At 38.1% G+C, this 14,157-nt stretch overlaps 1 protein-coding gene across 9 annotated transcripts in view; it reads right to left on the bottom strand.

Moving 5' to 3' along the window:
* NSD1 (nuclear receptor binding SET domain protein 1) overlaps window positions 1–14,157 on the bottom strand; it is a 154,247-nt gene that overhangs the window by 9,758 nt on the left and 130,332 nt on the right. For all 9 annotated transcript variants that reach the window (XM_077895393.1, XM_077895397.1, XM_077895400.1 and 6 more), the window contains 5 exons: window positions 11,746–11,858; window positions 5,611–5,880; window positions 4,148–4,264; window positions 2,791–2,932; window positions 186–292 (listed from right to left, as the gene is read on the bottom strand). In XM_077895393.1, coding sequence (XP_077751519.1) covers window positions 186–292; window positions 2,791–2,932; window positions 4,148–4,264; window positions 5,611–5,880; window positions 11,746–11,858 — 749 coding nt within the window. The remainder of the gene's footprint in view (window positions 1–185; window positions 293–2,790; window positions 2,933–4,147; window positions 4,265–5,610; window positions 5,881–11,745; window positions 11,859–14,157) is intronic.

Raw genomic sequence — 14,157 nt, forward strand, 5'->3', positions numbered from 1 at the left:
AAAATACCCAAAGATCAGCTTTTGAATAACCAAACTGATCATCAACATGCTTAGTTAAGTGCCAGTTGTCCTACTGACAACTATCCAATGTCATTATTCCAAAAAGACATCTTAGAGTCAGCTGTTCCACTGGTTAGGGTGGGAGGACTACACCATTATTCGCAATGGAAACGTTTGGAAGGTACCTTTGGCCTTACACCCAAAAAGCCGCTGCAGTTTGGGGCTCCACACTTGCAAACAGTCTTTCCATTCCCAAGACATTCTAGGTTGTAGTTGAAGGTAAGTTCAGTGCCTGCATAAAAGACCATGAAAATATTACTATCTATGGCTTTAATTACATTATTTCTGTATTAATCACAAAGGTTATGGACTTGCAGAACAGATTTTTCAGAGGCTAGAAAGGGGTTTATTAACTCTAATCCAGCTATATTAATGAAATATTAATAAAATCTAATCTTGTAATGTTATTAATCAGCAAGTACAACTTAATAGCAGAAAAACTTACACAGCTTAACAAGTGATATTTAAAATAACCTTTACTGTAGAGATTCTGATTATCCCAAGTTGTTTGTTTTCTAACCTTTCAGAATCAAAATATATTAATTCATTACCAAAAGCAAACAAACAAACAAACAAAAACACTGATGTGCTAGGCATTGGGAATAAAAGTATGAAGAAAAGCTGTTGGTCTGTGCCAAACCTAGCACAACTTAGGGAGAGACATCTCAATACAGAATAATACTAGAGAACTCTACACCACAGATCAGACACAGGCCCCAGCTTTATATCCCTACTACCACAATCTAGCTGGGTGATTTGAGCCCTGAGAGTACATTTATTAAATGGAGAGACAATCTCAAGCTTATTTAGAGTACTGACATAATGCACATAGCACTAACTTGTAAACTTTTAAAAAAGATGTACAGATTTAAGGGACAAATTGTCCCTTTCTGTCAAAAGTCAATCTTATCAAAACTGAGAGCAAATAAAACACACAAATATTCAAATTCAAACCATGTTAGGGAAGGCCTAACAAATATAAGAATTTTTAATATATGTATACAAAGAGATTAACTCTGCACTGGGGTAACGGTTCACTGTTAATTTTTTTTTTTAATATTTTATTTATTCATGAGAGACACAGAGAGAGAGGGAGAGAGGAATAGACACAGGCAGAGGGAGAAGCAGGCTCCAGGCAGGGAGCCCGATGTGGGACTCGATCCCAGGTCTCCGGGATCATGCCCTGGGCTGAAGGCAGTGCCAAACCGCTGGGCCACCAGGGCTGCCCCTCACCGTTAATTTTTAAAGTGATAATCATTTGGTCAAAATGATTAAATCTTAGATTTCCCATTGCACACTGACCTATCTTTCATCAATGAGACTGATATATATATAGTTTTTCATCTAATATTGGATTAATATAGATTATTTGTTTATTGAGCTAAGCAAATTATAAAGCAGCTGCTTTATTTTTAGGGGTCCAAACGGTACAAAACCTGCAATCACTCACGGCGTGTTAAGAGGTTCATACTGCAAGGAGCTTGCAGGAACTGAGACTGACCAAGGTAACAGCAGGGTTATGTCTTCCCTTTCACATCCACTGTGGAATACTGTACTGAATGATAGATAATCTACTCACACTATTCTTTTCTTATTAAACAATCTTATGGGTTTATAACTGAATTTCCATTAATTTAATGTGCTTATAATACAACTCAACCATATACACAAACATAAGATAGGAGGATATTTGATACAACCTGCTGCTTACTCACCATCCACTATGTAAACATAACTGCACAAAGGATAAACCGGAAGGTACAGGTGTACATAAAGGCAAGATTCATACCATTCTAGAAAAGAGTTCATTATTCAACAATCCTTGAGGTCTGCACTTATGGGATATGGCAAAGGGTAATGGAAAAGATAAGGAGTATGACACATGTGGTAGAAAGCAGAGCAGGTATATGAAAAGTCAGCAAAGTTGAATGAGTAAGTAGAGCAAGCTGAAAAGTTCTGATTCCATCTGCCAAGGCTGCAGCTTCACATGAACTCCACATAGCACTGAGCACATTCTGTCTCATTCCTCTCATCCCACCCATGTAGACTGGAAGTTAAGTGAGGATAAGAACAAGGTCTGTGAATTCCCACACCATGTTAATTGAGCTAAGTGAATATGGGAGGAGAGAGAAGAAAAATTTGTGGCTAGAAATGGTAGAGGAATCCATCCACATGGACAAAGACTAAAGTTCCAAGTACAAATGTACTGAAAGCAGTCAAGAGAGATATAAGGACTGAAGTCACAGGATATTCCCCAGGGTGGTTAGAAGTGCCAGATCCAAGAATCCAAGTAAAACAGGTATAATACCATATACTTCACAGCATTTTTGTGAAGACTAAATATGGTAATGTTTGGAATAGTGTCTGACCATGGTGCCAAGGGCTGAGGGGAGAGAAAATGGGGGATTGGTGTTTAACAGATAGAGTTTCCCTTGGGGAAGATGAAAAGGTTATAGAGATGGATAGAGGCGACAGCTGCACAAAAATGTGAATGATCTATTCCCATAAAACCGTACAATTAAAAAAACTGGTTAAATGACATACTTAATGTATCTTTTGCCATACCACCAATCACCACAAAAATATTCTATGCCAAGTGCCACCTGGAAAGTCTTTTCTGTATCCCTAAGAGTTTGCAGACCTCATTTTGGGTTATAAGACATATGGGATTTTTAGATGATAAAACCTGAAATTCCCTTCTTAGCTCCAGGATCCTTAATTGACACTTACCTGCTTTAATGTCACTCAGGGCAAAAAGGCCAACACGGGTATCTCCATTCACAGACCATTTCTGTGTTTCACAGTTGGGCTGGCAGCAATGATTCATAAACCGAGCATAGTTTCCTTTGGGACCAGCATCAATGATCCGGTCCTTAAATTCCAAGAGATGATGGTCATTAGATACTTCCCGTGTATTCTAACAAGTTGGAGTTCCTATTTCTAAAGTTTAACTCTCCCAGGAGTTCTCACAGTGTAGTCACTAATCCAGCAATAGCACCACATCTATTACTTATTGGAAATACAAATTCTTGGGCTGCACTTCAAACATAATAAAGCAGAAACTCTTGAGGCCAGCAATCTGTGTTACAGCAAGCCCACTAGAGGATTCTGATATATGCTCAAGTTTGAGGACCACTGCTATACAGGCAGCAGCTTGCCCCATCCTCTCAGTTAGGTGGTCCTGAACCTAGGCAACACATTAGAAATCACCTAAGGGTTGTTTTGTTTCTTTTTTTAAGATTTTATTTATTTATTCATGAGAGACACACAGAGAGAGAAGCAGAGATATAGGCAGAGGGAGAACTTGATCCCAGGACCCCGAGATCACAACTGAGCCAAAGGCAAATGCTCAACAAATGAGCCACCCAGGCGCTCACCTAAGGAGTTTTTAATATTGATGTTGAGACCCCATCCCGAACGAAGATCTGAATATCTGGAGGTGATGATCTCACAAACCAAAGAGTTCAAATTGATAAATGTTCACAAAGTTTCACATCAGAAGAGAATTCTGTTATAATAGCCAATGGAAGGGGTCACAGGGAGCTAGCAGACCCTAATATTCAGGTATAAGGAAGAATCTCAGATACATAGAAAATAAATATATTAGGATGTTGGAATTAGGAATGAGTCTCAAATATAATTCTAGGCACTAATGAAATGAAACTCATCAGCAAATTCCTATAACTGGAAATGATGACTTAGTCTCAGAAGCTAAGTTCTACAATTTATATGACCTTCTCAATGCACTAAATAGTAAACAAATCAGTTTCTCAATCTAAAATAAAAGGGTGAAAGAATCATTATTTACTTGGCTGGCTCCAGGTTTTAATCCTATAGGAAAAATACTGAAAGACAGAATACCCAACTAATATTGGACAGTTCAAAAAGAAAGCAAAGAGTACCTTTGTTGCCTTTGGCAATGGATGTATAGCCAGAAATGAGCAAATTTAGCTATGCTAGAACTCTGACCAAGCTAACTAACCCTATGAATGAATGTAAGGGAATACTGTTTTGGGCAGTGAATTATATGCCTACACACACTAATGGCTCAATTTCACAATCTTATAACAATGGAAATAATACTTACTTTGTCTAGGGTAAGCATATAGAAATTAGTGATATCATGTTCCTGGGCATAACGGATTCGAGCTCTGCACTCTTCTTCATCTATTAGCTCACCCACATACTCATTCACAAATTCACCCTAGAATAAGAAATAGTTCTTAATGGCAAAAAGCACAACTGTGTTCCCAAACTGTTTTTTTTTTTTTTAATTCATGAAAATAACAGAATCTCCAAAGTAGTTCACATACATGTACCTAGTCAATTTAACAAAGGTTCATTCAAGAAACACAAATATGCTTCAACTATTTGACAATGAAAAACACCTCCCACTCATATCACTGTCACCATGAGAAAGACCAGGATACTCTGGACACTCAAGATCAACCAACATGGAAGTAAGTAAGCTAGGGCTCCATTATAATGGTGATACAGATGGTTGATCTCTTTAAATGCCCAAAAACATGAAAGTCAGTTTCCATAAACTATGTTTTTTTCCTTGGACCATGCCCTGGCCTGCTGCCCTTCCACATTTTACAATACTGTCCCCTCCTGACTTGCTGCACTACAATCATACTGGCTTTCATCGATGCTGTCCACTTTGCCTACAATGCTTTAGGAGTCAACTAGACTAAGCCAATCACTACTTACCTTTAAATTCTCAACCTAAAATATTCTTAAAGTTAATTTCAGGCCACTTACCTGGTTTATCACATGCCTCCAGAACCCTTTGTGCTTCTATATTGGGGAACTACTTGATCTATGTCTCTCCCCGCTAGAATGTGAACTTTATGAAAGGATGGGCTATGTCTCTCACTGTGTTTACAGCACAATGCCTGGCACACAGGAGATATATAATAGCTACTTAGCAAATAACAGACCAACCGATATATACTTCCTTTACTAGAAACCAATTTCAGTAGAATTCTTCAGAAAGCATAACTAGAATAAGGCTTATTTTATTAAGATGTCAAATAAGATTTATTCTACACAAAGACTATATACTTGCAGTTCCTTCTAAGTTTGAAATTGAAGATGTTACTGCACTTTTATTAGAGAAGGCCTAATCCTTCTTTATTTTCCATGAACCAAAACACATTTTCCCGTAGTAAAAACAGATTTTATTTTTTAGGTGATTAACATCCCTGTCATCACATATTCATTATCCCCTTTATCTTAACTACAAATTCCAGGATTGTCACAAAAGAGTAAATAAATAAGGCCACAGTATCTCTATGAATTCCCTTCATTTTTTTATCCTCATATACAGTGAACATGATCAATACTAAGGACTTTAGAGGTAAAGGAGACTATTCTCAAGCCTCTAAACTCTAGGATACAGCAAGACCCAACAGTAAGGTTAATTCTTATACTATGTTATCTTCCCTCTAATGATCATTTTCTCATATTAATCAAGAATAATTAATTACTCATATTAAACAAATGCAAAAAAGAAAAAAATCAGAAATTATGAAAAAATTTCTTCACCTTTTTAATATCTGTTTTAGTCCGAAGACCCCAACCCCTCTGTAACGTGCGGAAAATTTCAACCTCTGGATACTGGCGCTTAGTGAAACACTGGTTTTGGCAGCGTCCTCCAGCAGGACATACTGTGGGGTGGCACTCATATAGTAGCATGCGATTGATGCACTCAGAGTCTATCCCACAAGGATTATCATCAGTAGCTTTACAGTTGCAACGGGGAATTTCAGACAAGTCTGCAGTGAAGATCTGTACCCTGCCAATAGGACGGTTCACCTGGAGAAGAAACACATACTAGAGTATATCAGGCAAGGCAATACAAGACAATTCAGGATCTAGAAGAGATAAGACTTTTTTGAAGTTGTAGCCACATTTGACAAGATTTTGAACTTAGCAGCAATATTCACAACAGCTAAAATGTGGTAAAAATAATGAAATATTCAGCTCAAAAGAAAAGCAAATTCTTTTTTTTTTTTTTAAAGATTTTATTTATTTATTCATGAGAGACTCACAGAGAGAGAGAGAGGCAGAGACACAAGCAGAGGGAGAAGCAGGGTCCATGCAGGGAGCCTGATGTGGGACATGATCCAAGGTCTCCAGGATCACATCCTGGGTCAAAGGCAGGTGCTCAACTGCTGAGCCACCTAGGCGTCCCAGAAAGGCAAATTCTGACACATGTTACAACATGGATGAAGCTGGAGGACATTATGTTACATGTAACAAGCCAGTAACAAAAATACAAATACTACATGATTTCACTTATATAAGGTAGTGAAGATCATAGAGGAATAAGTAGAATGGTGGTAGCCAAGGAATGAGAGAAGGGGAGAATGGGAAGTTAATATTTAAAGGGTACAGAGTTTCAGTTTTACCAGATGAAAAAATTCTACAAATGGATGGTGGTAACAGCTGCAAACATAAATGCATTTAATATCACTGAACTGTATCTTTGAAAGTGATTAAGCTAATAAATTTTACATTATCTATTTTTATTTATTTATTTTACATTATCTATATTTTACCACACAATAAAAAAAATTAGAGGAAATAAAGATCAGGGCAGTCTGACATAAAGCCTTACTTTAATATACAAGTTATGGCTACCACAAAAAATTTTTTAAATCACTTTATGAAAAAACTTAATTTCAAGGCTGATAGGCCAAGCGAAGTATAAACTGAGTTTCTGCTATTACCACATGGTGGCACCACTTATGCCACTACGTTAAAAAAAAAAAAAAGGTTTTTTAAAGTATTTTATTTATTTATTCATGAGAGACACACAGAGAGAGGCAGAGACATAGAGGGAGAAGCAGGCTCCCTGTGGGGCGCCCAATGTGGGACTCAATCCCAGGACCCCAGGATCATGCCCTGAGCTTAAGGCAGATGCTCAACCACTGAGCCACCCAGGTGTCCCTTAAAAAATAAAATTTTTTTAAAAAGATTTTACTTATTTAATAAATTTCATGAGAGACACAGAAAGAGGCAGAGACACAGGCAGAGGGAGAAGCAGGTTCCATGCAGGGAGCCAGACGTGGGACTCGATCCTGGGTATCCAGGATCATGCCCTGGGCTGAAGGTGGCGCTAAACCACTGAGCTCCCGGGCTGCCCTAAAAAAAAGAATTCTTAAGCGGTAAATGGTAGGCATGAAAATGTCTTTGGGAAACTGGGGTTTGTGTATGTGAAGAAATATTTTTAATATTTATTATTATAGTTTGAAATCTTTTTTTAAAAAATTTTTTAAAGATTTTATTTATTCATGAGAGACACAGAAAGAGAGAGAGAGGGGCAGAGACATAAGCAGAGGGAGAAGCAGGCTCCATGCAGGGAGCCTGACGTGGGACTCGATCCCAGGTCTCTAGGATCACACCCTGGGCTGCAGGCGGCGCTAAACCGCTGCACCACTGGGGCTGCCCAGTTTGAAATCTTTTTAATAGACTATAGCAATGTCACTCATGCATTTAGTTAGTAGTGGTGCTAGTACTGAAAACTATAGTGAAAATCTGGTGTGATAAAAAGAGAGGTCAAAAAGCTGCTCTAACACCGAAGCCCTGAGCACTTTTCAAATGCTAGCAACAATGTAGAGGGAAAAAACAGACATTCCATAACACAGATGGATTTGTGCACTATAAGAATGAGTCTCCCCTACCTGGAATTATTTCATTGGGAATAGTCAAACTGTTGAGTCTTCAAAAACCCATCTCATACATAAAAATTGGCTTTTCAGGAGTTCTGTGATTTTGATAAGTCGCTTCACTTGCAAGATTATTGTGAGGATAAGAAATATATGAAAAGAGTCTATCTAGTACAGAGTCTACTAGTCTCTTAAATACAGCATATTTTTAAATTAAGTTTTCATTCTTTTAATGTTCATTTAATTATGTCACATCAAATATTCTAGATATCACATCCTTTCCATGTAAAATCACTATGAGTGCCTGGGTAGCTCAGTCAGTTAAGCATCTGACTCTTGATCTCAGGGTTGTGAGTCATGTCCAGCATTGGGCTATAAAAATAATAATAATAAATAAGAAAATAAAATTATATCACTATTAACAAAAGTAATTTCCATCCTCTAAATTCCCAAAAGGTTTCATTTCCAACATTTTAGTTTTTGCATCTTAACAATATATATTAAGATTTTATTTATTTATTTGAGAAAGAGAGAGTGCACAAGTAGGGTTAGCAGCAGGCAGAGACGCAGAGGGAGATGCAGGCTCCCCACTGAGCAAGGAGCCTGATGTGGGGCCTAATCCCAGGACCCCAGAATCATGACCCGAGGCAAAGGCAGATAGATGCCCAACTGACTGAGCAACCCAGGTGTTCCTCTTCTTTAACAGTATTATAAAATTTCCAATCTGTTTAGAGAAATATATTGTATCCTTAAACCAGTTCTTGATATTACCTTACACAAGGATGTAACTCTGCCATATCTCTTCCCAGATACTTCAAAATCCTGGCAAAAACTGTGTATTTCTCGGGGCTCCTGGGTGGCTCAATTGGTTATGGGTCTGCCTTTGGCTCAGTTCATGATATGAGTCCTGGAACGAGCGCCCCACTGGGCTCCCTGCTCACGGGGAGACTGCTTCTGCCCTTGCCCCTGCTGGTGCTCTTTCTTTCCCTCAATAAATAAGTTTTTTTTTAATATTTATTTATTATTTATGATAGACATAGAGAGAGAGAGAGAGAGAGAGAGAGAGAGAGGCAGAGACACAGGAGGAGGGAGAAGCAGGCTCCATGCCAGGAGCCCAACGCGGGACTCGATCCTGGGACTCCAGGATCGCACCCTGGGCCAAAGGCAGGCGCTAAACCACTGAGCCACCCAGGGATCCCCAATAAATAAGTTTTTTAAAAACCAACCTTATAAACTTTTTTTTTAAAGATTTTATTTATTTATTTGGGAGATAGAGCGTGTAAAAGCAGGGGGGAGGTAGGTAGAGGATGAGGGAGAAGCAGACTCCCATCCCGTGAGCAGGGAGCCCGACAGGAACTCAATCACAGGACCTTGGGATCATGACCTGAGCTGAAGGCAGACGCTTAACCAACTGAGCCACCCAGGTGCCCTGTAAACATCTTATTAATGGAGGAATACTTTTATTAGCACATGCAAAAGGAAGTCACAATCCTGAGGAAAGCAAAGGGGACAGACGGTAAAGACTGACTCAATCATCTCAGACTGCAGGTCTACACATAAGGCATTAATAAAACATACATCCCTGTTTCAAAGTACCTCCTGGCTGGCTCGCTGACCTTGTTTGGGCAGCCCGGGTGGCTCAGCGGTTTAGCGCCACCTTCAGTCCAGGGCCTGATCCTGGAGACCCAGGATTGAGTCCCAGGTCAGGCTCCCTACATGGAGCCTGCTTCTTCCTCTGCCTCTCTCAAGAATAAAATCTTTAAAAACAAAACAAAACAAAACAAAACAAAAAACAAAACAACAAAGCATCCTGACTTGCCCTCCCTCCCACAAAAGTTTCATCCTACTTCTTTTCTCTCTATAAAGGTATGTTTCATTTTTCAAATTCAGATATTAATCTGATCTAACTTGTTAGTAATTCCAAGTTAAGTTTCTTGGCTAACATAAAATATAAGCAAAAAAAAAAAAAAACCACACAGTTAAGAACAATACAGATAGGTAAGTAAGTACAGTTAAATGCTCACTCTACATCAGGGACTGACAAACTTTTCTTGTAAAAGGTCAGACAGGAAATAGTTTGGGCACTGCAGGCTATAGATTGCTGGTGCATGTAGCATAAAAGAAGCAAAAGACAATTTCTTTTTTTTTTTTTTTTTTCCAAAAGCGAATTTCTAAATAATCATAGATAAGTGTCAATAAAACTTCATTTATGGACACTGATATTTGGATTTCATATAATCTTCATGTCCCTGGAAATATTATTTTCATTCTTTTATCCCCCCAACCATAGTAAGCCAGATCTGGCCCATGGACTGTAGAGTTTGCCAATCCTTCTAAAATTTTTTCTTCGAAATGTATTTGTTTTGAAAAAGGTGGGGAAGGGTTATGGAGCAAAAAAGCTGGCTTCTAAATTCTGTGTTTTAGATCACTCCCTCCCAAGAAGCTGCTTTCTTAAGAGCTCACTATGCTTGACGTACTACTCTGAAATGCCTCCCTTGCTGTTATCTGACATCTCTGACTGTGAGAACGAGATTACTTTCTCCTTTTTGAGGACTCCATGCTCTTTCTTAGAGGTCTTCTAAAGATCAAAAAGAAAACTTACTTTTTTTTTAAAAAAGGAAAAAAATTAAAAACCCTCTCATTCTATTCTGCAACTACCATGTACATCCATTAAACCCTTTGAAAAATCTAAACTATATTATGGAAGTTTAGTGTTATTAATTTCTTTTATCTCATAACATTTTACTGTTTCATGGTTACTCCTATTTACTCAGTGATTCCTACCTATGCCAAAAAAGACTAAACTAACAAGAGAACAGAAAAATGATGCAATAACAAAAGCTAATGCATGCAACAGTGAAACAGTCACACTTTAGTTTCCATATTGCACTGCCCAAAGTATTAAATCATCTTTCCAGAAAGTAAAAAAAATTTTGTAGTGTGCTTTTGTACGGTTGTAGTCTGCTTTTAGTAGGGTCGTTCTGTTGAGCAAATAAAACTCCAGGACACCTGACTAAATCCGAATTTCAGATTTTTTAAAAAAAGTTTTTTAGTTTAAGTATGTTCCATGGACTACTTGGGATGTGTCTGACCACATTAGATTCTAAAGGTGGTGGTGAAATTGATCTCTATGTGAAAACTCAGGTTCTAAGATTTCAGAAACTCAGTATCAATGGGTACACAAATAATGACTTTCTGTTAGAAGAAGAAATATGGTATTCTTATTCAGGAATGACATCATTACAAATATTATATAAGAACACAGGCAGTCTCATTTTGCTAAGAGATCCAATAGTATTCTTTCATGTTTTCTGATGTTTGAACATTACAACTTCATAAAAAGGTTTTTAAAGAGGTTTTAGTAAGTACTTACTAAAATGTCTAATAAATTTGTTCATTATTTCCGTATTTTTACATCTGTAAATTATTTATAAAAATGACTTAAAACATTAAAAAAACAAAAACAAAACAAAACAAAACAAAACAAAACAAAAAAACCAAAGGGTCCATTGGACCCAGATGATAAATGGTGATGACTCTTTTATTAGACACATTAGGGCTTAGGTACACCTACCAGGAATTCTCCTGACCTTGGGAAACCTAATCATACTGGTTACCTAAAGTATCTTTAGTATCAGCCATTACCATGAAGACTTACCATGTATATTATTCACATTATCTCAGAGCTATTTATCATTTTTTATCACGGTTCTTGAATCTCCTTCAAACTGCAAGATGTTGCCTGCGCACAGAATCTAATCCAGCCCATTTCTATAAGAAGACTTTCCAAGGCAACAGAAGAAGTTATCAACACACAATTGACTTTATGTAAAGTGCAGACAATGGGCTAGGAAAGTGCTTTGGAACCTTTACTCATCTTTCAAGTTCATACCTCTATCTAACAGCAACTGTGCTTGTGCTTCCAAACCTTTTCATGAACAGAGCAGGAAGACAGCACTCTATAACACAGTCTCTCCTGGAGAGACAGTCTCCTGTGATCTTTTCTCACCTTTATATGTTTGTAAGGCGGAGGTTTCTTGTCATTCTTTCGGTCTTCCTGCAGCTGTCTTAGCTCTTTTTGGGCCTTTAACTCCTCAAACCTTGCTGCAGCTTCCTGAAGAGCTAAGAAAACACACAGCACAAGTCACTTAATCTTGTGTGGAGTTGTCTTTTTTTCCCTTTGAAGTTGGAGAAGTTCCATATTTTAGACAAAAATCAGCCAGTACTGGGGCATCTGGGTGGCTCAGTCAGTTAAACATCTGCCTTTGGCTCTGGTCATGATCTCGGAGTCCTAAGATCAAGCCCGGCGTCAGGCTCCCTGCTCAGCGAGGAGTCGGCTTCACCCTGTCCCTCTGCTCCTCCCCCTTGCTAGTGCGCACTTTCTCTCAAAAAAATAAAATCTTTTTAAAAACCAGCCGGCACTATATGGAAAACTAAGAAGAACATAGGACTGCTATTTTCAAGTTAATTTATAATCCCCAGGGTATTTAGATATAGCATTAAGACAAAACATAATTTAGCACTACATACCACCTTCAGAGGAAAATTTAAAACAAAAACAAATCCAGCTAAATCATTTGAAAAAGCCGACAAATAACACCTGCTAACAAGACTACATTTGCTCAGCAAAGTCACTGTCCTTAATTAAGCCTAATTCTTTCCTCAGTTCTGAACCTCCTGCCTCCAGAAACATTCTGTCTCCTAGGTACCAAGTAACTTGCTGCATTCCTCTGGAAAAAATTCAAAGTTGAAGTTTTCTTCTTCTTGCCTAATTCTCTATCCATCCTATTCCTCTCCTAAGATTCAATCTGTTAATATCAACTATTAGCTGTAATAATACACAGATCTTCATAGCTGATTTGTATTCAAGTCCCGTACAGTTTTATGCTTAAAAATGGTACCATTTTATTTTTTTGTTTTTTATTACTTGTAACATTTTAGAATTCCAACAAAATCTTAAGATTCTCATTCTTTTCCACTTAAAACAAAATTTTACTTCATTCCTTTTTAAAAATTTATTCTTTATAACTCAGATTAAAAACTCTGAAAAGAACTCCAGTTCTTTTCACTCTTTCTTCTCTGTAGCTTTCCTCATATTCTGTCAATTCTTTAAAGAAAACATCCTTTTTCCTCAATTTCCATGTTAACTATCTAGCAGAGTTTATGTTGCCTGGAGTCCTTAAGTTTTCTTCAATAACCGCTTCTTTCTTCATTCTATTATTCAGCATGTCCTGCCTAGTCTATAACGTCTATTCAAATACCCATCATCCTCTCTACCCCAGGAATACTTCACTGTGACTGCCTGGAACTCTCAAAAACAGCTATCTCACAGACAGCCCTGGCTGCAGCCTCTCACCTTCTATGGTCCCAAAACTCTATTCAAAGATTTCTAGAAACTCTGCCCTGATCATTTAAGTTACCTACCACCTTTTCTGGCTAATAGCCCTGTGTTCCCCCAAACCCATCTTAAACTATACCACATAGCTAGAGGTCACTCACTCAACATGTTGGATTTAATGTATGCTTTCACATGTGCTGTCTTCTTGTCAGCAACATTTTCATTTGTTAACTTCTTCACCGTCAGTGCAGGGGTGAGAGTTTAGATTCTAGAGCCAGACTACTAGAGTTTGAAACCTTCCTCTTTCACTTACTGGCACTGGCATCTTGGACAAGTAATTTAACTTTTATGTGCCTCAATTTCCTCATTTGTAAGATAAGGACAAGCACACCTAACTTATATAGTTGCCATAAGGACTTAAAGCAGAAGACAAACTGAACAGGGACTGACAAACAACAAATAACTATTATTGGTATGGTTCACTCTTCAAAGTTACTTGGAAAAAAAAACATCCGTGACTTCCAAACTTTGATTCCCAGCACAGTTATGCTTCTTCTTGGTCTGCTCCCATAGCATGCACAGTTCTGCCACAACACTCAATGAATAGCATTTTGAACTGCTTGTGTCTGTGTCCGATTCCCCCATCCATGCATTCCTTGAAGGCAGAGGCATGCAACTAGCCCAGAGTTGAGGCACAGAAAGAGCAGAATCCCAGAACTTCAGCAGAAGATCTGTGGTATTCCCTACAACTTCTTCTCCCTTGAGCCTCTGTGATGGCCACCTCTACATAGGAAAAGATGTTGGTCAACTGTTCCCTGACCATCCAAGACTATAAAACTATAAGCCAAGCTCCTATAGTGTTAATACTAATCGCCCATACCTACACAGAAACCCCATGGTCAACAAGTAAGTGAGGACCCACTGAAATGACATGAGGCAAATGGAACCTTTCTGAAACTTGTTCCCTGTAGTCATCATTCTCATTCCCCATCCAGGAACTTTCACCTGCTTAGACCTTTCTTAGAATCTTTACCTTATGAGAAAGTTTCACATACTTAGAATCTTCACCTCACCATACAAAAC

Source organism: Canis aureus, chromosome 4 (assembly GCF_053574225.1).
Source record: "Canis aureus isolate CA01 chromosome 4, VMU_Caureus_v.1.0, whole genome shotgun sequence".
Lineage (NCBI taxonomy): Eukaryota > Metazoa > Chordata > Mammalia > Carnivora > Canidae > Canis > Canis aureus.